The sequence below is a fragment of the Physella acuta genome, unplaced genomic scaffold (assembly GCF_028476545.2).
Source record: "Physella acuta isolate Inbredline_101_S28 unplaced genomic scaffold, ASM2847654v3 ptg000405l, whole genome shotgun sequence".
Classification (NCBI taxonomy): Eukaryota; Metazoa; Mollusca; class Gastropoda; family Physidae; genus Physella; species Physella acuta.
Window position 1 is genome coordinate 844,995 of NW_026731924.1, and position 23,524 is coordinate 868,518.

At 40.1% G+C, this 23,524-nt stretch overlaps 2 protein-coding genes across 2 annotated transcripts; one reads left to right on the forward strand and one right to left on the reverse strand.

The window, feature by feature from the left end:
- Positions 1–2: 2 nt before the first annotated feature.
- Positions 3–3,664, reverse strand: LOC131942410 (protein FAM8A1). The gene is made up of 5 exons (XM_059302277.1): positions 3,301–3,664; positions 3,011–3,137; positions 2,582–2,708; positions 1,511–1,668; positions 3–1,401 (listed from the first exon to the last, which is right to left on the reverse strand). Exons 1-5 carry the CDS (start codon positions 3,650–3,652, stop codon positions 1,263–1,265), a joined length of 903 nt encoding a protein of 300 aa, XP_059158260.1. The 5' UTR covers positions 3,653–3,664; the 3' UTR covers positions 3–1,262.
- Positions 3,665–6,129: 2,465 nt separating this feature from the next.
- Positions 6,130–22,875, forward strand: LOC131942378 (sorting nexin-19). The gene is made up of 11 exons (XM_059302212.1): positions 6,130–8,313; positions 8,402–8,531; positions 9,266–9,363; positions 11,273–11,398; positions 12,246–12,410; positions 13,405–13,518; positions 14,268–14,346; positions 14,492–14,624; positions 16,843–17,027; positions 20,052–20,139; positions 20,522–22,875. Exons 1-11 carry the CDS (start codon positions 6,292–6,294, stop codon positions 20,628–20,630), a joined length of 3,249 nt encoding a protein of 1,082 aa, XP_059158195.1. The 5' UTR covers positions 6,130–6,291; the 3' UTR covers positions 20,631–22,875.
- The last annotated feature ends 649 nt before the right edge of the window (positions 22,876–23,524 follow it).

Here is a 23,524-nt window from a genome sequence, read left to right on the forward strand (position 1 = left end):
TATTGTTTTGGGCCTGTTTCTGTTTAATGAAATCAAGTAACATTTACATAAAACACTGTCACAGCCATCTTCAAACTACCATACAACATACAATGTAAGTAATCATGAATGTACACCCATATATATATATATTTATATATAAATGATAATATGTCTGTTTTTTATGCATTATTATACGTGCGATGAAACATTGGAGAGTTGATGACAATACTCCGGGAATGTTCCTGCAGGGAATAAAATGAGCATTATGGAGGCCTGAGGTTCCCCCATGTTAAGTTCAAAGAGTGCCATACACTATGGATAAGGTGAGCTAAATAGACTTTGGCCCACTCACCACAGACGGGTGAACTGCAGCACCCCAGGCTTCTCCATGAGCACTATGGTGCCTACATTCTTTCTCAAGAGCACCCTGCAATATGGACATGGTGGTGCATGGCATTCAATGTACCTGGCACCCCTGCAGTGGTGTAACCGGTAGCTCTGACACCTGGTCAGTGGCTGAGGTTTCTTTTCCCTGACTATTATGAAGGGTGATGAAAACACTCAGGGCTTCCATAGATCACACCCTGGGGTGGAAAGTGTGGACAGTCCCACACCCCAAATATTAGGATCCAAGAAATATTGCGCCTCATTTGTTTATATTAAAACAGGGTCACACATCTAAAAATACAGGTTAGGTAACAAATTGATGAAAACTTCTTAAACTATCACATCTGCCTTTTTTCTCAGATTGTAGCATTATAAGGGACAGGAACGCTAGTAGTACAGCGTACAATGTAAGTAACAGAGGCTTGTGGATAACCCACCAAATAAATCATGGATTGATAATGAAAGCATTTTTGTAGAAATAATGTAAGAACATACAATGTAAGTATTCATGTGGAACCAAAGATAAAAAACCTGACTACATATGAACATACAATGTATGTATGTGGAATTCATTCAACTCATGGACAGAACAAAAAAATTTTAAGTCAAGTGTTGAGGACATCAGGAGAATTTTGATTGAAGGAATAATTGACCAGACTGTTAACACTCAGTTCAAACAATCCCTAGCCACAGCCCACCCCAGGTACCTATGTACAGCTAAACCAGGTGCAAACATTGTTCACTCATCAACCTGACAACATATCAACACAAAGTGATCAAACAAGAGGAAATAGTATGTGTAACAACTTGACTAGTGAGGTCGGCCATGGTGATTCAATTGTGCCATGATCATTCACAATCATTACAATAGCAACCAATCAACAGACTCAAACTTAAAGAATATCTTCCACAACAATTGTGTGTGCTACTATGTCGTAGGCTGCTCTATTGTGCTTGAAGAAAAACAGAGTCAAACATGCTGGCAGAAACAGTGCGATGGTGAAATTTTTTATCAGTGACCGAAGGAAAGCGCTGGAACAAAACAGAAATTGGTTAAAGTAAAACTGAGATAATCAAACTAAATGTCAATGTTTCAACTTTAATTATCATGACAAGAGTTACTCTGAGGACAGTATCTTACTTTTTGAGACTGACATTTCCTGCTGGTGAGACTAACACCTGACCTTGACCTAGACTCTCAACATGATCACATGACACAACTTTTAATCCCAGCAGTCTTTTCCCAGGTGTTGCTCCCACTCCTGGTCTCCCTCCCACTGGACGGTAGAGGCACAAAGTCTGGGGGGAGAAATGGTGGAACTATAAAGTCTGGGGGGAGAAATGGTGGAACTATAAAGTCTGGGGGAAATGGTGGAACTATAAAGTCTGGGGGGAAATGGTGGAACTATAAAGTCTGGGGGGAAATGGTGGAACTATAAAGTCTGGGGGGAAATGATGGAACTATAAAGTCTGGGGGGAAATGGTGGAACTATAAAGTCTGGGGGGAAATGGTGGAACTATAAAGTCTGGGGGAGAAATGGTGGAACTACAAAGTCTGGGGGGAAATCGTGGAACTATAAAGTCTGGGGGAGAAATGGTGGAACTACAAAGTCTGGGGGGAAATGGTGGAACTATAAAGTCTGGGGGGAAATGGTGGAACTATAAAGTCTGGGGGAGAAATGGTGGAACTACAAAGTCTGGGGGGAAATGGTGGAACTATAAAGTCTGGGGGGAAATGGTGGAACTATAAAGTCTGGGGGAGAAATGGTGGAACTATAAAGTCTGGGGGAAATGGTGGAACTATAAAGTCTGGGGGGAAATGGTGGAACTATAAAGTCTGGGGGGAAATGGTGGAACTATAAAGTCTGGGGTGAAATGGTGGAACTATAAAGTCTGGGGGGAAATGGTGGAACTATAAAGTCTGGGGGGAAATGGTGGAACTATAAAGTCTGGGGGGAAATGGTGGAACTATAAAGTCTGGGGGGAAATGGTGGAACTATAAAGTCTGGGGGGAAATGGTGGAACTATAAAGTCTGGGGGGAAATGGTGGAACTATAAAGTCTGGGGGGGAAATGGTGGAACTATAAAGTCTGGGGAAATGGGGGAACTATAAAGTCTGGGGAGAAATGGGGGAGCTATAAAGTCTGGGGGAAATAGAACTATAAAGTTTGGGGGGAATTGAGTTCAAAACAATAAAACTGGCAACAGTTACCTCAAAAATTGTAATTAGGATTCTATTTAAAATTTCAAGGGCTATAACTTCATATGTGATTGCAAAGGCTCTGTCATAATCCAGTTCACTAAAGCTGTCCAACATATCCTCACTGTTCAAAAATGACCTGCAAATTAAATTAGTTATAAATTTTCAACTCACACTAAAAACTTCTAAATAACCAATACATATTTTTTAAAGTTGGAGACATGGTACATCTAAATTCTAAACCCCAAAGACAATCAGGGTTTCTACATCTAAACACTAGGGCCATCAATGTTTCTACATCTAAATTTCTAAACACTAGGGCCATCAATGTTTCTACATCTAAACACTAGGACCATCAATGTTTCTACTAAGGTCTAGACTAACCAGAGGTTAGCCAATGCATCCATGAGTGTACACATCAAGAGCTAAAATGTAACTTACAACTGGTCAAAGCTGAACTCAGTCATTAGACAGAGAGAGACTGTCATTTTGATGTAGAATAAAAATGTAAAATCTATCAGCTCCGCAGCAAATCTTTTCCAGAAGGTTGGCACTCGCAGTGCAACACCTAGAGTTGTAAATACATTCCTTTAACACAAAACATTCAAATGATGTTGAGATGTACCAGCTCATACATTCTTTTAACACAAAACATTCAGGTCAGGTCTATGAAAAAAAAACCCTATGCCCTGAGTCTGCCATGTATGTCTATCAAATCGACATAGATTTACCTGGCAATTCCCGGCCATTTGCTTGACGGTCTGTATAATTTTGTTGAGTTAATGGAGTTGGTGTGATGTTTACTCCATTCAGGGGTCTTTGATTCAATGGAGGATTTGATATCGATAAACCTGGAGGATTCAAGGAAGCTTGTGGTGTAACATTGCGATTTCCAGAAAAAGCAGTTTGTAAAGCGAAATGAGAAGCAAACGTCTGCATAACACACATATTTTGATAATGCCATAGCCAAGGACGTAAAGCTTGTGCATATTGTTGCGCATTTTTATAAAGAGAAGTCTGTGTGTCAGCAGACGAACTGCTTTTATGTACACTGTTTTGTTGATCTGAACTAAACGTTGCCATCTTGGTCGTATTTAATGGGTCATACTAAGAAACGCAAATTTTAAGCGAAAAAACTCTAGGTAGATCTAGCCAATAGAAATAAAGTGGGCCTAGCATGTAATGAAATAATTATTATAGCAATAACCCTAAATAGAGTAATGATCTGTCCTTTAGAGAAAGAGTAAAAACATTATTGAGATGTGACTAGTGAAAGATCTTATTGTCAATCAGTGTTTCTTCCAGACTTTTTTCTCCGGGGGGCACTTGAAATTTTCGGGGGGGGGGGGGGCGGACACTGCTAAAAGTATATATTTTCTATATAAATTATATAAATTTCATTTCGTTCGGGGGGGGGGGGCGGTAAAAAAATTTCGGGGGGGTGCGCCCCCCCCCCCCCTCGAAGAGATGCCTGGAAGAAACTCTGCTGTTAATAGATCTAGATCTATATGAAAGAAAAACTTTTTTTTTTAAATTAATGGTGTTAGGCTATCTAAAAATCGTTCTTATGAATTACACGACTAAATTACCAAATGGTTGAAAGAATATTATAGTCTATTGTCTATATACATTCTGTTTCGTTGGGGGTATCGGTAAACTTGCTCATACGTTCTTCGCATTGCAACAAAAACAAGTTAATAAAAAGTCTAGTGACAATTTAAGCGCAATTTCCTTATGTTATCCATAACAATTTTAAATCGAGATAAATCATATATTCAGCAAATAAATAATGCAACACAAGTAGTTTTAATAATTCAAAAAAAAAATAAAAAAAATATTTATTAACGAGATTTTAAAATATATGCGGACGTGTAGGGGGTAATAGAAAATATCAACGGAAATAGTTTTATTTTAACGAGTAGACCTACACGATGCTCAGTTTAAAATATCATCCTAGGCCTACAAGATGCTCAGTTTAAATAATTTTTAAAAAAATTTTGTGACCGAACGAAAGGATATTTTTGAAAACTTTCTTCGGCAATATTGTTCTAAATTATGGCAGGAATCGATTGGTAAATGTTTCTAGTCGCTAAGTGGTCTGGTTGCCGAGATATGCAGCAAAAACTGCATTTGTTCGAGGTTTTTTGGCTTTTCCGGGAAATCCAGGAAGGAATTCCGGGAATTTTTTGGCCTATGTTCATCCTCGGAACTTGCTTAACATATTTGCTTTTGGAACTAGTCCTCGATATTGCTTCGTTGAGGATGAGATACGACTTAAAGCTGCGGACACACATCCATACATCGGACGCACATCCAGAAATGACGAGTTAATAATCGCAATTGTCCGTATGGAAATTGCGCTAAAAATTATACAATATATTTATATTTAGTCCAAAATCCGAACTACATTTTCGGGTTAACAGTCTACGGCCCTATTAATAATAGTATTATAAGTTTAAATCCAGGTCTATTATGGAAAAATAGAGTGGAGTTAGTCCAGCGTCTGTTTATTAACCACACCTGAATTAGATCTAGAAATAGTTCTTGTAGGCAAGTTTCAGGGGATTTTTTGTGCACTCACGCAATATAAAACCCTGGAACTAACAGGAAAACTGTAGACATTTCAAAGATCCAGTTATTAAAAAAAAAACAACCCACAGATGGCTTTAAACTTTAATTTCCCACAATCTTTAAACAATATTTAAAATAAAATCCCCGTAAAATTAAGACTAAAACGTAAAATAGCTGTGAAATTAACTAGATAATGGCTGCATGATGCTGTTCTCTGTATGCCTATGACCATGTGACTCTTATGGGTATTACTTTTTTTTTTAATTCTTAACATATTTTTTATAACAAACCATTTATCGAGGAATGACAGGCTGATGTGTAGGTTAATCATTTTGTTAGGGCTAGGATCCCACAGGACACCTGATTGCCGGGGTATTATAGGACGCTCCTGATTAGATTATAGTATCACACCGCATACATGGAGTATGGTACGCTTTTAAGCTAACGTAGGGGCCATCGCTCACGAGGGAGCCCAAGGTGCCCAAAGACAGCCTGCTGGGGCGCCGCCCCTACTGATTTTTATTTTCTACAGAAACCGGGGTATATATGTAAATAGATAGACAGACATATCGATGGACGGACTGATGGACGGACGGATGGATGGATGAATGGACGGATGGATGAATGGATAGAACAGATGCCTGGAAGGAAACTCCGGCAGAGGGAATATGATCGAGTATAATTTAATTAATTACGCAGCATTTTTTTTACATCAAAAGGTTTATATTTATTTTGTTATTTCTTTTTGTTTAACTTTTATTATTATTATTATTATTATTATTAGCCTATTATTATTATTATTGTTATTATTATTATTATTATTATTAGGTCTATTGTTATTATTATTATTATTAATATTATTATTTCAATATATTTTGAACGAAGACGTAGTGTAGTAATAGTAATAATTTATTTTATTTTACATTTTTATTTTTTGTCTCTTTCTAAATATAGGCCGTTGTCATATGACAACAAGATCACATGACTATTTATGCGGAAGTCAACTAAGAAAGATGTTACGAATGGTTGGAGAAATCTAAATCGATCGTTTCTCTATAATAAAACATTATGATCGATAAGAAAAAGTGGAAATTTAGGTCTGATGTCGTGGTTGAAATAATAAAACCTCTAATCCATCTTCTGTCTAAAAAATGGCAGGCAGGGAAGCATTTTTAGGAGCGATTTCTGAAGCGTGGAATCTAAGAGCCTACTCGAGTGCACAGAAGTTGGTTCTGCTCTTCTCGGTAACAATCTTGTTATCGTGGATAACATCTGTTTGGACGTTGCCTCTAGTTGTTTTAATTTCATTTGTTACAGCTGTTCAACTTTCAAGCCAAATATTGCACAATAAAAAGGCTTCACTAGTGACAGAGCAAATATTTGTAAAACTTGAATCTGTCTATGTTGAATATTTAACTAATTTTAAATATGTATTTCAACCACAAAGTGGCAAAAGTAGTAATTCATCATCACTGCTAGTTTGTAATGATCATCCATCACCAGTACAAATGTCGAATGATGTATGCTCATGGTCAGAGGAAATAAATTCTATACAGTTGTTGATTATCCGTGACTTTTTTGAGTCATGGTATCATCCCCATTTTTCATATGATGGTCAGTTTTTGAAGGAAGTCAGGCAGCTAGTCCAGCAAGCCTTTAAAGATTTGGTGCAGCATTTATCTCAGCAAAATTCAAAGATCACATTAATGAAAATAATACAACAATATCACATCCACTTCATTAGTTATCAGAAAGCTAAAAAAACATTTGAAAGTCATAAAATACACCCCAAGACAAAAGTTGTGCAAAATGATAGATTTAAGAGACATTCATCTATTGATGATGCATTTGAAACTGTAGCATCTGTACATAATGCACTAGAATCAGAAAAGCATGAGTTGAATTATTTGAAGGGTGTTGTGTCTGTTTTAGTTTTATCTGTATTTAGTGAACAAATAGTAGAGGGTCCCTGTGTGCGAACATTGCTTGTTGAAATCCTTGCAGCCAACATTATGCTTCCAATAATGCAGTTGTTGTCTAACCCTGATTGGTTAATGGAAGTTATCATTCAAATTACTTCAGATGAACATTTTGAACCAAATAACTTAAGTGCCACTGTTGATAATATGATTAGTGCACAAAGTGAATGTATTCATGTCAATTTTGATGATGAAAGCAAACCAACCGCAGCCTCTGCAGAAACCGGTTTTGTTAAAGATGATATGTGTGATAATTATGATGAAGTTAAGGAACTTGTTAACCCCGATTCATTTGAAAAATCTCACCTTCTAGAAACTGCCTTAGTTGATTCAACACCTTCCTGGTCAAATTTGGATCAAATAAACTTGGTGCTTGACTCAACAGGCTCTGTTTTATCTAGGCTAGACTGTGATACTGCTGCACTGGATGTTGAAGAATCTGATAAACTTACTGATATCCCTCATGCTACCTCAAGCTCCCCTGATGATGATAAGCCTAAAGATGATTGCGAAGATGACGATGATGGCTGCTCATTGAAAGAAGATTCTGAATCAACAGCTGATTCATGTGCCATTAATGATTTCTTAGCTGACCAACAGTCCAGCACTACCACAGAGGTCAGTGCCCTCTCAGCCTCAACAGAATCCACTTCTGAAGTCATGTCAAGTTCATTTTCCAAATTGTCATCACTTAAAAATTTTTTCGTTGATCAACTGAAGCCACAAAGCATAAAGAAGCCCAAAAGTTTGTCCTTGACCTCAACAAAGTTAAAGGCGACCTCAATAAAGTTAAAGGGGAATGCAGATGGTGGCCAAAATCCACCACAACTGCTTGTTGACGGAATTCCTTTAGACGCCCCAGCTTTACAAGCTGGTAGGTCAGGCATCAGTCAGCAGTGTAGCCCTACACTGAGTGATACTGAGCAAACACCCAGCCCAGGGTTCTTGTATAATAGCTGCTCTTCATTGTCTCCACTTCATGAACCCATCAGTCAACAGAGCAGCATTGAACTATCTGAGGAATCTCCATGCCCCACGCCTTCTCCCAGCACACAACACCTGGAGTTTAATGTGGCTGATGACGCAGTCATCAAGGATAGTGACAATCGGATATTCCAAGACATTTCTATTCCAAAGACAATGACCAACACAGAATTTCGTAGCACAACACAGTATTCTTTGTACATAATTGAGGTAAGGAATTAGTGACACACCACATTGTAGTTTTACTCAATATTTTTCAGTGTGAGGATCTTTTTAAATTGTAATGACTGTTTTTCAGTATGAGGCTCTCTACTTCAGTGAAGGGAACCCAGTGATCCGATCTGGTTTGGTCAAGAGAAGGTACAGAGAGTTTATTAACCTGCACTCCAGGCTAGAGGGCAACCAGAGCTACAGAAAACACTTGAAAAGTAATTTCAGTTGAACCTACACTCCACATGTTTTAACCCTTTAGCCTACACTCCACATGTTTTAACCCTTTAGCCTACACTCCACATGTTTTAACCCTTTAGCCTACACTCCACATGTTTTAACCCTTTAGCCTACACTCCACATGTTTTAACCCTTTAGCCTACACTCCACATGTTTTAACCCTTTAGCCTACACTCCACATGTTTTAACCCTTTAGCCTACACTCCACATGTTTTAACCCTTTTGCCTACACTCCACATATTTTAACCCTTTAGCCTATACTCCACATTTTAACCCTTTAACCTACATTCCACATTTTAACCCTTTAGTCTACACTCCACATTTTACGCTGGTAAAAGTTTATTTTCTATATAAATTCTATGCTGTTATAGTGTGTTGTTTTTCCTCTGATATAATTACACTTCTTTATTTAGCTATTTTAGACTTTTAAAAACTTACTGTATATATTTAGATTTGTGTTTAATATTCTTAACTCACTTTCCCAGGTTAGTTTTGCAATAAAAGATGTCATTTTTCTCTCTGGCTAATTAAAGCCATATCTATGTAAAAAGCATATTAATATTTTCAAATCACTTGAGAATATTTTTTAAATAGTTTTTTTATAATGATTTTGAAATGGGTTAAATATTTAAAAGGAATTGTGCTCTGTATAAGAAAAGAAGTATTTATATTTCTAGTAAATTGACAAACTTGTTGTTTGAATCCTCTCCAGAGATTCGTGGCCCTAAGCGATGGCCATCTTTTCCCTTCAAGTCTGTTGACAAAGAAACTGTTGAATCTAGAAGAATTTTTCTTGAAAAATACTTGAAGGTAAATTTGTTTTATAAGGTTCGTGCAGCCTCCTAAAATCTAAGAGGTCCTGGAATTCTCCTGAAATTGTAAAAAATCTCTTGAAATTTTGTGAACCATGAAAATCCAAACGCTATTTTTGTTTCGTCAATTGGCATTTGTACTTAGATCTAGATTTAGATATCAATGATCCGCAAGCAAAAGCAATAGGTAAATTTTTTTTTAAAAGTTTTTTTGATCTAAATGAAAGTTTTAAAAATAATATATCAAGAAATACGCAAATTCCAAACATCATCACCAGCGTAATCGCCGCTCCCGCTTTCTAGTTTAAAAAAAGTTTTGATGCATGGAGGGTTCACTGTGACTTTAGTTATATAAACAACCCTGGAGCAAACGTCATTTCATGGACTATTGCTATTTGCAATTGTTGGTGACATCCCTTTATATTTCCCCCAAACCAAGTAATTTGAAAACGCACTTGGGGTCATTAAGGGTGGACATGTTTATAGCTCTAGATCTAGTAACACGCAATTTTTCAGGGATGTGACTCCCAAATTTTGGCGGATTTTTAGTCCAAATTTTCCACTGATGTTTTCAGTTAAATATTTTTGCAAAAATTTGTTAAAAAGTCGATCTAATATAAAATGTTGCCGTTCTTTGAAGGAAGAATACACCAGCTGTAAAGGCTATAAACATAAGTAACGATGTGGCTTCGGCTTGGTTATTATCAAGGTGGTTTTTTTTTAAGTGTTAATTCCAAAGTACCATTTAAATAGTAGACCCCTTCTAATTTATTAAATCAATACATTTACATTAGTTCAAAAAATTGTTTCCCTTCTTTTGTCATATTGTAAAATCTCCACAAAAAACTGTAGGCCCTTATATAAGGGAAATGTTAAATTGCAATTAGAAAGGGCTTTCATTGTTTTTTTTAGAGTAACAAAAACTTTTTTCAATTAAGGTATTAGCTTTATAAAACTATGAATTGTTACAATAATGGTATAATACTGATTTAATTGTAGAAAAAAGAACAGATTAACTTAATTAAAATAGATGTGGCCATACAATACAGATTTATTAGTTTTAAAAATGTCCTGGAATTTGTTTAAAAGTCCTAGAAAACTCCTAGATTTTTTTTTTACTTTTGGAGCATGAACCCTGGTTTTACATTTGGGGAAAAAATCTGATGCTTTTGTGAATTAAAGTTTATGGTGTATTTGTGAGGTAAAGTTTATGACATATATTTGTGAGGTAAAGTTTATGGTATATTTGTGAGGTAAAGTTTATGGTATATTTGTGAGGTAAAGTTTATGGTATATTTGTGAGGTAAAGTTTATGGTATATTTGTGAGGTAAAGTTTATGGTATATTTGTGAGGTAAAGTTTATGGTATATTTGTGAGGTAAAGTTTATGGTATATTTGTGAGGTAAAGTTTATGGTATATTTGTGAGGTAAAGTTTATGGTATATTTGTGAGGTAAAGTTTATGGTATATTTGTGAGGTAAAGTTTATGGTATATTTGTGAGGTAAAGTTTATGGTATATTTGTGAGGTAAAGTTTATGGTATATTTGTGAGGTAAAGTTTATGGTATATTTGTGAGGTAAAGTTTATGGTATATTTGTGAGGTAAAGTTTATGGTATATTTGTGAGGTAAAGTTTATGGTATATTTGTGAGGTAAAGCCTTGGTTGCATTTGTGGCATGTACAGACAGGGAGCAATGGTTAAAGTTAAATTAAATATTTTTGTCTTTTTCATCCAAAGATGCAGTAGGGCAGAGCTCCCCCAGGGAAGTAACTTGCCTTCCCCCCCCCCCCCCCCCCCCCCCCCCCCCATGGGAGAAGGAAAAGCCTGTGCCAGATGATTAGAATATAGTAGAGTGTTGGCCATCCCTCTCTGGATTCAATGGTTCAATTGATGTGTTATTTCAGGATCTGATTGAAGTAGAAGCCATCTGCCTTGGACCCGACCTGAGAGAGTTCTTGGCCTATGAAGGAGATTCACATATTGCTTTTGTCAACAAGTCCCCTGACATCACAGTACCCAGATTTGATAAGGTACCAGGGAGGGAACTCACACAAGCTTCTGGCTTAGTTGGTGGTTATATTTGGTTTGTTTGATAAGGTATCAGGGGAGGGAACTCACACAAGCTTCTGGCTTAGTTGGTGGTTATATTTGGTTTGTTTGATAAGGTACCAGGGGAGGGAACTCCGCATATGAGGAGATAGTGTGGCCAGCACTATGCCCAGCAGTCTTTAATTTCCCTAACGTGAGTTAGGTACCCATCAGAGTTGGGTGGACTCAGGGACGGTCTACTGACTTGAACCTGGATTCAAACTCGAAACTTACGGGTTAGCAGTCCAGCTCTCTACTGCTAGACCACTCCATCCCACTAACTCACAGAAGCCTCTGTTATAAGGTACCAGGGGAGGGAACTCACAAAAGCTTCTGGCTTTGTTGTTGGTTATATTTGGTTTGATGTCAAATCAGCTTTTAGTATTTTGAGAAAAATTTAAATCTCCAAGTTGTTTTCATTTAAATTTGATCGACATGCTTTTGATGGTAACACAGATTAGACATTAAAAGCTTAATTTATTGAAATAATTTTTTGTTCACAGGAAAAATAGCTATATTTTCCACCAATTATCGTTGACTGAAAAAAATTTATCCCTTATTTGTATTTCACTTTTTTTTTACCAATTTATTTAAAGCATATTTTAAGAACCAGAAAATTCAGGCATAAAAGAAATTACGACTTTTATTCTAAGTTAAGATTTCTGTCACTTGTAATAGTTGTAAATAAACTTCAGTTCAACTGATCAGACTGTATTTAAAAAAACATTTCTACTCTGACCCAGATGTTGATGCGGGGCTATTTAAAAAAACATTTCTTCTCTGACCCAGATGTTGATGCGGGGCGTGTCAGGGGTTGTGGACAGGATCAAGGCTCTACCCAATATCCCACAGGAAGTGATGTCAGGGTTTCGGTCACGTGACACACCAGACCACAAACACCCTCAGAGTGACTCAGACGCCATAGATTTTATATCAGAGTTCTCTCCTCAAGGGGTAAAGTTGTATTTGCTTGCTCGTCTGTAGACTCAAATGATGACCTCAAGGGGTAAAGTTGTATTTGCTTGCTCGTCTGTAGACTCAAATGATGAACTCAAGGGGTAAAGTTGTATTTGCTTGCTCGTCTGTAGACTCAAATGATGAACTCAAGGGGTAAAGTTGTATTTGCTTGCTCGTCTGTAGACTCAAATGATGACCTCAAGGGGTAAAGTTGTATTTGCTTGCTCGTCTGTAGACTCAAATGATGACCTCAAGGGGTAAAGTTGTATTTGCTTGCTCGTCTGTAGACTCAAATGATGACCTCAAGGGGTAAAGTTGTATTTGCTTGCTCGTCTGTAGACTCAAATGATGACCTCAAGGGGTAAAGTTGTATTTGCTTGCTCGTCTGTAGACTCAAATGATGACCTCAAGGGGTAAAGTTGTATTTGCTTGCTCGTCTGTAGACTCAAATGATGACCTCAAGGGGTAAAGTTGTATTTGCTTGCTCGTCTGTAGACTCAAATGATGACCTCAAGGGGTAAAGTTGTATTTGCTTGCTCGTCTGTAGACTCAAATGATGAACAGATATTCTAACTTTTGTTGAATTGTTGAACAGATATTGAGCTAGGGTAAAGATATTGTAACCTTTGAACTGAGCTAGGGTAAAGATATTGTAACCTTTGAACTGAGCGGGTAAAGATATTGTAACCTTTGAACTGAGCTAGGGTAAAGATATTGTAACCTTTGAACTGAGCTAGGGTAAAGATATTGTAACCTTTGAACTGAGCTAGGGTAAAGATATTGTAACCTTTGAACTGAGCTAGGGTAAAGATATTGTAACCTTTGAACTGAGCTAGGGTAAAGATATTGTAACCTTTGAACTGAGCTAGGGTAAAGATATTGTAACCTTTGAACTGAGCTAGGGTAAAGATATTGTAACCTTTGAACTGAGCTAGGGTAAAGATATTGTAACCTTTGAACTGAGCTAGGGTAAAGATATTCTGTGTTTCAGGTGAATGAAAATAGCAACAACATGTGCGAGAGTTTCAAACAACTGCTGCGGGATTTTGTCTCTGATGAAGACAAAGAACTTTTTTCTGTATCTGACGTCATCACTGATTATATGGTATATTTTATTTTTACGTCAGATAATGTCAGGTGTTGTCATGTGTTGCCAGATATTTTTATTTTAACTCTTTGCTGAGGGTGACTTTAGGTGTCCTGATGGGGTGGGTCTACCTGTACCTGCCTGACATGGAGCATCCCTTGATACCCTCCAACTAAACATTTTCTGTTCACTTCATGTCCCCCAGCTGGCTGATAATATTTAGATATTAAATACCATTTTAAAATATGCTGAAAATTGGGGTAGCTTCCCTTTATTCGAGGAAATGTAATCAGTGGGGTCTTGAACATTTGTCTAATGTTATGTGCTATACAGCAGATGTATTTAAAATGTCCACGTTATAATTTGGCTAATGTTGGGTGTTATACAGCGCATATATATATATATATATATATATATATATATATATATATATATATATATATATATATATATATATATATATATGTATATATATATGTATATATATATATGTATATATATATGTATATATATATGTATATATATATATATGTATATATATATATATATATGTATATATATATGTATATATATATATATATATATATATATATATATATATATATATATATGTATATATATATATATATATATATATATGTATATATATATATATGTATATATATATGTATATATATATGTATATATATATATATATATATATATATATATATATATATATATATATATATATATATATATATATCCACTTTATAATTTGCCCACAGATGGCTGAACAAACAAAAGAAGTTTACAAACAGGAAGTTGACAAAATTCGAGCTCAATTACCCACCACAGACCAATCAGGTTTTCACTAATGATTGTCTTTAATTTCATACATTTTCTTGTTGATTAAGAAAGTAATAATTTTAATTAATAAATGAAGCTAATTGAAATTGTTTTAGAAAATACATCATATCTGATTGAAATTATGTCTTCAATCATACCTTAGCATCAAGTGAACTTGGTCTTAGCTATGCTGTCCTTGACCTTTTGATCCAAGGTCTTCAAGGTCAAGACCATTGGATGTGCAGGGACAGGGTAGTCAAGTCAATACAGTCAGTTCTTAGCAAGGCATTTAACAGGTGGGTGTAGGGGCTGGCAGGTGGGTGTAGGCAGGTGGGTGTAGGCAGGTGGGTGTAGGGGCTGGCAGGTGGGTGTAGGGGCTGGCAGGTGGGTGTAGGGGCTGGCAGGTGGGTGTAGGGGCTGGCAGGTGGGTGTAGGGGCTGACAGGTGGGTGTAGGGGCTGGCAGGTGGGTGTAGGGGCTGGCAGGTGGGTGTAGGGGCTGGCAGGTGGGTGTAGGGGCTGGCAGGTGGGTGTAGAGGCTGGCAGGTGGGTGTAGGCAGGTGGGTGTAGGGGCTGGCAGGTGGGTGTAGAGGCTGGCAGGTGGGTGTAGGGGCTGGCAGGTGGGTGTAGGGGCTGACAGGTGGGTGTAGGCAGGTGGGTGTAGGGGCTGGCAGGTGGGTGTAGGGGCTGGCAGGTGGGTGTAGAGGCTGGCAGGTGGGTGTAGGCAGGTGGGTGTAGGGGCTGGCAGGTGGGTGTAGGGGCTGACAGGTGGGTGTAGGCAGGTGGGTGTAGGGGCTGGCAGGTGGGTGTAGAGGCTGGCAGGTGGGTGTAGGCAGGTGGGTGTAGGCAGGTGGGTGTAGGGGCTGGCAGGTGGGTGTAGGGGCTGGCAGGTGGGTGTAGGGGCTGGCAGGTGGGTGTAGGCAGGTGGGTGTAGGGGCTGGCAGGTGGGTTTAGAGGCTGGCAGGTGGGTGTAGGCAGGTGGGTGTAGGGGATGGCAGGTGGGTGTAGGCAGGTGGGTGTAGGCAGGTGGGTGTAGGCAGGTGGGTGTAGGGGCTGGCAGGTGGGTGTAGGCAGGTGGGTGTAGGGGCTGGCAGGTGGGTGTAGAGGCTGGCAGGTGGGTGTAGGCAGGTGGGTGTAGGGGATGGCAGGTGGGTGTAGGCAGGTGGGTGTAGGCAGGTGGGTGTAGGGGCTGGCAGGTGGGTGTAGAGGCTGGCAGGTGGGTGTAGGCAGGTGGGTGTAGGGGCTGGCAGGTGGGTGTAGGCAGATGGGTGTAGGCAGGTGGGTGTAGGGGCTGGCAGGTGGGTGTAGGCAGGTGGGTCTAGGCAGGTGGGTCTAGGCAGGTGGGTGTAGGGGCTGGCAGGTGGGTGTAGGCAGGTGGGTGTAGGCAGGTGGGTGTAGGGGCTGGCAGGTGGGTGTAGGCAGGTGGTTGTAGGGGCTTGCAGGTGGGTGTAGGCAGGTGGGTGTAGGCAGGTGGGTGTAGGGGCTGGCAGGTGGGTGTAGGGACTGGCAGGTGGGTGTAGGGGCTGGCAGGTGGGTGTAGGCAGGTGGGTGTAGGCAGGTGGGTGTAGGGGCTGGCAGGTGGGTGTAGGCAGGTGGGTGTAGGCAGGTGGGTGTAGGGGCTGGCAGGTGGGTGTAGGCAGGTGGGTGTAGGCAGGTGGGTGTAGGCAGGTGGGTGTAGGCAGGTGGGTGTAGGGGCTGGCAGGTGGGTGTAGGGGCTGGCAGGTGGGTGTAGGCAGGTGGGTGTAGGCAGGTGGGTGTAGGCAGGTGGGTGTAGGGGCTGGCAGGTGGGTGTAGGGGCTGGCAGGTGGGTGTAGGGGCTGGCAGGTGGGTGTAGGCAGGTGGGTGTAGGGGCTGGCAGGTGGGTGTAGGGGCTGGCAGGTGGGTGTAGGCAGGTGGGTTTAGGCAGGTGGGTGTAGGCAGGTGGGTGTAGGGGCTGGCAGGTGGGTGTAGGGACTGGCAGGTGGGTGTAGGGGCTGGCAGGTGGGTGTAGGGGCTGGCAGGTGGGTGTAATGGCTGGCAGGTGGGTGTAGGGGCTTGCAGGTGGGTGTAGGGGCTGGCAGGTGGGTGTAGGCAGGTGGGTGTAGGGGCTGGCAGGTAGGTGTAGGGACTGGCAGGTGGGTGTAGGGGCTGGCAGGTAGGTGTAGGGACTGGCAGGTGGGTGTAGGCAGCTGGGTGTAGGCAGGTGGGTGTAGGGGCTGGCAGGTGGGTGTAGGCAGGTGGGTGTAGGCAGGTGGGTGTAGGCAGGTGGGTGTAGGCAGGTGGGTGTAGGGGCTGGCAGGTGGGTGTAGGGGCTGGCAGGTGGGTGTAGAGGCTGGCAGGTGGGTGTAGGCAGGTGGGTGTAGGGGCTGGCAGGTGGGTGTAGGGGCTGGCAGGTGGGTGTAGGCAGGTGGGTGTAGAGGCTGGCAGGTGGGTGTAGGGGCTGACAGGTACAAGCGTCAGTGACGTGGCTTAAATTGAATGTTAGCAGTTGAACTCCTCCATGATGACAGAATCTGATGTTAAAGTTTACTTTGTAGGTACCTGGAGTCTTCCCTGGAGGGCCTTCTGACAGAATCTCAACTAGCTTTTTACCTGCGGCATCTGAGGGAGACCATTTGGCCACAAGGTCAGCTGAGGTCAAGGACAGGGTCAGTACTATCAGAAGAAGAGAGACAAGATTTGAAACTTCAGGCCAAGAGATGTCTGCTCCAATTTTTTCCAGGTATGTCTTGTCCAGTTTTTAGCAACTTTTTCAGATTGTCTATTGACAACACAGTGAGTTATGTTCCCTGAAGTGGAGGTCACTAAGGTGAGTTATGTTCCCTGAAGTGGAGGTCACTAAGGTGAGTTATGTTCCCTGATGCAAAGAATAATTTCCTTACTACAATATAGGATTATCTTCATATTTCCAACTCCTTGCTGCAATATAGGATTATCAGATTTCAAATACCAAATATAAACGATCTTTTTCTTTTTTAACACGTTTTTCTTAACTCAGCTTCGCGTTTGTGGGTTTGTTGTTAAAATTGACAACGAAAATTAGCCCACTTCTGATTGCTCTAGAGATCTGAAATTCGGCATGCAGGCTATTTTCGCCTAACAATTTTAGATGCAATCATAAAAACTAGCAATTAGAGACCTAAATTAGCTTAATTAAATTACGCCACAAGGACCCTAAAATTGAGGACATGATTTCTAAAGATACCGACAAGACTGGAGGCCTATTGACACAGTTACTTCGGCCCCAATCGATGTGAGCGCGCTGGCCGTGATCGTATAGTGGTTAGTACTTCGCATTGTGGCCGCGATAACCCAGGTTCGAATCCTGGTCACGGCATTTGATGACAAAAAACGTGGGTACGTTCACCATCAAATTTCCAAAATTCGTGTCATCAAATGTCATCGCCTAACAATTTCAGATGCAATCATAAAAAACTAGCAATTAGAGACCTAAATTAGCTTAATTAAATTACGCCCCTTCTCTGTTTAAAGCGTATCGGTCGCTCAAGATTTTTAGTCCATGTATTTAAAACACTTAGTCAAGTCATACTTAATCAAGTCATTAGATAAAGTAGAAAATAAACTATATAAAAAACTTTTTTAAAAACCACGTTTTTCATGTGTAGCAACGGACTAAAAAGGAGAAAATAAAATACTTAAAAAAAACTTTTTAAAAAAACACGTTTTTCTTGTGGACTAAAAAGTAGAAAATAAATTTTTCTTCCGACCCAAGGGGATCTACCAATGACTGCTCGTAGATTGTGTGCTTCCTCGAGCTGTGCAGGTTCTTGTGATGACTGTTCATACATTTGATGACAAAAAACGTGGGTCGGGCAGATTTATGATTAAAGCGAAAAGCACACAACACACGAATTTTGGAAATTTGATGGTGAACGTACCCACGTTTTTTGTCATCAAATGTATGAACAGTCATCACAAGAACCTGCACAGCTCGAGGAAACACACAGTCTGGGTGTGTCTATTCTAGTCTGGGTGTGTCTATTCTAGTCTGGGTGTGTCTGGGTGTGTCTATTCTGGTCTGGGTGTGTCTATTCTGGTCTGGGTGTGTCTATTCTGGTCTGGGTGTGTCTATTCTGGTCTGGGTGTGTCTATTCTAGTCTGGGTGTGTCTATTCTAGTCTGGGTGTGTCTATTCTGGTCTGGGTGTGTCTATTCTAGTCTGGGTGTGTCTGGGTGTGTCTATTCTGGTCTGGGTGTGTCTATTCTGGTCTGGGTGTGTCTATTCTGGTCTGGGTGTGTCTATTCTGGTCTGGGTGTGTCTATTCTGGTCTGGGTGTGTCTATTCTGGTCTGGGTGTGTCTATTCTGGTCTGGGTGTGTCTGGGTATGTCTATTCTGGTTTGGGTGTGTCTATTCTAGTCTGGGTGTGTCTATTCTAGTCTGGGTGTGTCTATTCTGGTCTGGGTGTGTCTATTCTGGTTTGGGTGTGTCTATTCTAGTCTGGGTGTGTCTATTCTGGTTTGGGTGTGTCTATTCTGGTCTGGGTGTGTCTATTCTAGTCTGGGTGTGTCTATTCTGGTCTGGGTGTGTCTATTCTAGTCTGGGTGTGTCTGGGTGTGTCTATTCTAGTCTGGGTGTGTCTATTCTAGTCTGGGTGTGTCTATTCTGGTCTGGGTGTGTCTATTCTGGTTTGGGTGTGTCTATTCTAGTCTGGGTGTGTCTATTCTGGTTTGGGTGTGTCTATTCTAGTCTGGGTGTGTCTATTCTAGTCTGGGTGTGTCTATTCTAGTCTGGGTGTGTCTATTCTGGTCTGGGTGTGTCTATTCTAGTCTGGGTGTGTCTATTCTGGTCTGGGTGTGTCTATTCTAGTCTGGGTGTGTCTATTCTAGTCTGGGTGTGTCTATTCTAGTCTGGGTGTGTCTATTCTAGTCTGGGTGTGTCTGGGTGTGTCTATTCTGGTTTGGGTGTGTCTATTCTGGTCTGGGTGTGTCTATTCTAGTCTGGGTGTGTCTATTCTAGTCTGGGTGTGTCTATTCTGGTCTGGGTGTGTCTATTCTAGTCTGGGTGTGTCTATTCTAGTCTGGGTGTGTCTATTCTGGTCTGGGTGTGTCTGGGTGTGTCTATTCTGGTTTGGGTGTGTCTATTCTGGTCTGGGTGTGTCTATTCTAGTCTGGGTGTGTCTGGGTGTGTCTATTCTAGTCTGGGTGTGTCTATTCTGGTCTGGGTGTGTCTATTCTAGTCTGGGTGTGTCTATTCTAGTCTGGGTGTATCTATTCTAGTCTGGGTGTGTCTGGGTGTGTCTATTCTGGTTTGGGTGTGTCTATTCTGGTCTGGGTGTGTCTATTCTGGTCTGGGTGTGTCTATTCTAGTCTGGGTGTGTCTATTCTAGTCTGGGTGTGTCTATTCTGGTCTGGGTGTGTCTATTCTAGTCTGGGTGTGTCTATTCTAGTCTGGCTGTGTCTATTCTGGTCTGGGTGTGTCTGGGTGTGTCTATTCTAGTCTGGGTGTGTCTATTCTGGTCTGGGTGTGTCTATTCTAGTCTGGGTGTGTCTATTCTGGTCTGGGTGTGTCTATTCTGGTCTGGGTGTGTCTATTCTAGTCTGGGTGTGTCTATTCTGGTTTAGGTGTGTCTATTCTAGTCTGGGTGTGTCTATTCTAGTCTGGGTGTGTCTATTCTAGTCTGGGTGTGTCTATTCTCAGCTAGATGTAAGCTGTAGATGTAAGCTGTAGATGTAAGCTGTAGGTGTAAGCTGTAGATGTAAGTCTGTTCTATGTTGTACTTTTCAGAAAGTTTGAGATATATTGTTGGAAAAAAAGACTTTGAGATGATGATTGAGCAATTTTTATGTAGCATAGAAAGTGAACAACTCAACAAGTAAGTCCCATCATTGGTCAACCATTGTTGACATAGCTTAGGTTGTATCCACAACTATTGTTGATATCGCTCAGATTGTATCCACAACTATTGTTGATATAGCTCAGATTGTATCCACAACTATTGTTGATATAGCTCAGATTGTATCCACAACTATTGTTGATATAGCTCAGATTGTATCCACAACTATTGTTGATATAGCTCAGATTGTATCCACAACTATTGTTGATATAGCTCAGATTGTATCCACAACTATTGTTGATATAGCTCAGATTGTATCCACAACTATTGTTGATATAGCTCAGATTGTATCCACAACTATTGTTGATATAGCTCAGATTGTATCCACAACTATTGTTGATATAAACTGAATTTTCCCCAGACATTTTTGGTACAACAGCCTAGATTTGCTTGTCTGTGAGCTGTTTCCTGAGGTCAAAGGTCAGGAGATGCTGCAGAATCTACTCTTCTGCAAGTCATGGAAAAGATGACCCCAGTGGCCTACTATGTTTTGATCAACTTTTATGCAAGGGAGAGCAGCCAAAGAGATTCATTCTCTGTTACTATTTATAGCTACATGTAGAATGTGATAAATGCCATCCTATTATGGAATTTTTTTTTAACATTTTTTAAAAATTCACTTCAGCATTTTATTCCACATACACCTCAGTTTTTCAAACAGAAAATTCCTCTTCGTCACATACTTATTTTTTAAAAGTTTTGTTAATTTAAAAGAGAATTAACCAACTTTTCAATATTTAAAAAAATAAATATTTAAGACAAGAAAATTTTCCAGAAGTTATTTTTACCTCGGTAATTGAAAACACCACTTGTCAAATCCCCCTCACTCTCTCCTTGAATGTGGGCCCTCACTTCTTCCCACAAATTGAGTGTGCCCCCCCCCCCCCCTCGTTATCAAGTTTCACCAATATTTTGTTCCTTTGCTGAGCTCAAACACACATCTGTACATAATTTTTAAAATTTTCTCTTGGCATTAGGATTCCATGGTTGATGTTCAATTTGTTTTGTCAATTTGTTTGAGCTCTGTTATATCAAGTATTAACCTTTGAACTTTGCCAAAAACTCTTGCGATCTCACCAGTCTGGTATAATGTGTTGAAATTACCAAACACGAAATCAAGTTTAGTATCAGGCAATACTTGTCCATGTTTTAAAGCAGACTTATGGGCCCTACAGCCTGTGACACACATTCATGTCTACGTAAGGGGTTGCCACAGCAGGGTTTACCTGTCTACGTAAGGGGTTGCCACAGCAGGGTTTACCTGTCTACGTAAGGGGTTGCCAAGGCAGGGTTTACCTGTCTACGTAAGGGGTTGCCATGGCAGGGTTTACCTGTCTACATAAGGGGTTGCCACGGCAGGGTTTACCTGTTTACAATGTGACATCTCACTTCTAACGTGACAATAGACAAAAACATCACAAAATGTGATGTGACCTAAAAATGACATCCACTTAAATCCACACTCTACTGTCTCTGAAACAAGTTAGTGACCTGCAAAATATCAGCCTCAAACTCTGGTCTAAATGTCAGCAAAAATAGATTGGAGCAGAGTTAGTTATTGAAAAGTTAAGCAATATCGTCTTGCAAGTTGGAACCCCAAACCCCAGCTCATGACATCTGACAACCCCTTATCAGAACCCCAAACCCCAGGTCATGATATCTGACAACCCCTTATCAGAACCCCAAACCCCAGCTCATGACATCTGACAACCCCTTATCAGAACCCCAACCCCTAGGTCATGATATCTGACAACCCCTTATCAGAACCCCAAACCCCAGCTCATGACATCTGACAACCCCTTATCAGAACCCCAACCCCTAGGTCATGATATCTGACAACCCCTTATCAGAACCCCAAACCCCAGCTCATGACATCTGACAACCCCTTATCAGAACCCCAAACCCTAGGTCATGACATCTGACAACCCCTTATCAGAACCCCAAACCCCAGCTCATGACATCTGACAACCCCTTATCAGAACCCCAACCCCTAGGTCATGACATCTGACAACCCCTTATCAGAACCCCAAACCCCAGCTCATGACATCTGACAACCCCTTATCAGAACCCCAACCCCTAGGTCATGATATCTGACAACCCCTTATCAGAACCCCAAACCCCAGCTCATGACATCTGACAACCCCTTATCAGAACCCCAACCCCTAGGTCATGATATCTGACAACCCCTTATCAGAACCCCAAACCCCAGCTCATGACATCTGACAACCCCTTATCAGAACCCCAAACCCTAGGTCATGATATCTGACAACCCCTTATGTAGCCATAATTTGTGTCACATAAATAAATGTGTGACATGTAGTGAAAGCTCTAGTCATGTTGTTATATCACCAGGTTATATCACCAGGTTATATCACCAGGTTATATCACTGTATATGGCTGTTTTTAGTGGTGACCATTTGTACATTCTGAGATATTATCAATAAACTCAGTGCAATATTTGGTAGTGCAATATATAATTGAAAAATCTTTTTTTGTCTTCGTTTTTATTTTATTTACCTTGTACTGATATAAAAATTATAATTATTATTTAAAAAGTATTTTTTTTAAGTTTTAATTTAATGAATTTTAATAATACATATTACTAGTGTCACAAATTATATTATTATATGCCTAATAACATTTGCATGAAGTAATTTAAGTGTAGCCCATAAACAATGTCATTTTTGCCAATCTTACCCCAACATCATCACAAAAATTCAGGACCTCTTCCCCCCCCCCCCCCCCCCCCCTCTGACTTTCCTCTGGTTGGTAAAGTTTTAATTAGATCAAGACTTTTCTTTGGTTGGTAAAGGTAAAGTTTTAATTAGATCAAGACTTTTCTCTGCTTGTAAAGTTTTAATTAGATCAAGACTTTTCTCTGCTTGTAAAGTTTTAATTAGATCAAGACTTTCCTTTGGTTGGTAAAGTTTTAATTAGATCAAGACTTTCCTTTGGTTGGTAAAGTTTTAATTAGATCAATACTTTTCTTTGGTTGGTAAAGGTAAAGTTTTAATTAGATCAAGACTTTTCTCTGCTTGTAAAGTTTTAATTAAATCAATACTTTTCTTTGGTTGGTAAAGGTAAAGTTTTAATTAGATCAAGACTTTCCTTTGGTTGGTAAAGTTTTAATTAGATCAAGACTTTCCTTTGGTTGGTAAAGTTTTAATTAGATCAAGACTTTTCTTTGGTTGGTAAAGGTAAAGTTTTAATTAGATCAAGTCTTTCCTTTGGTTGGTAAAGTTTTAATTAGATCAAGACTTTCCTTTGGTTGGTAAAGTTTTAACTAGATCAAGACTTTTCTCTGCTTGTAAAGTTTTAATTAGATCAAGACTTTTCTCTGCTTGTAAAGTTTTCACCAGTTCAG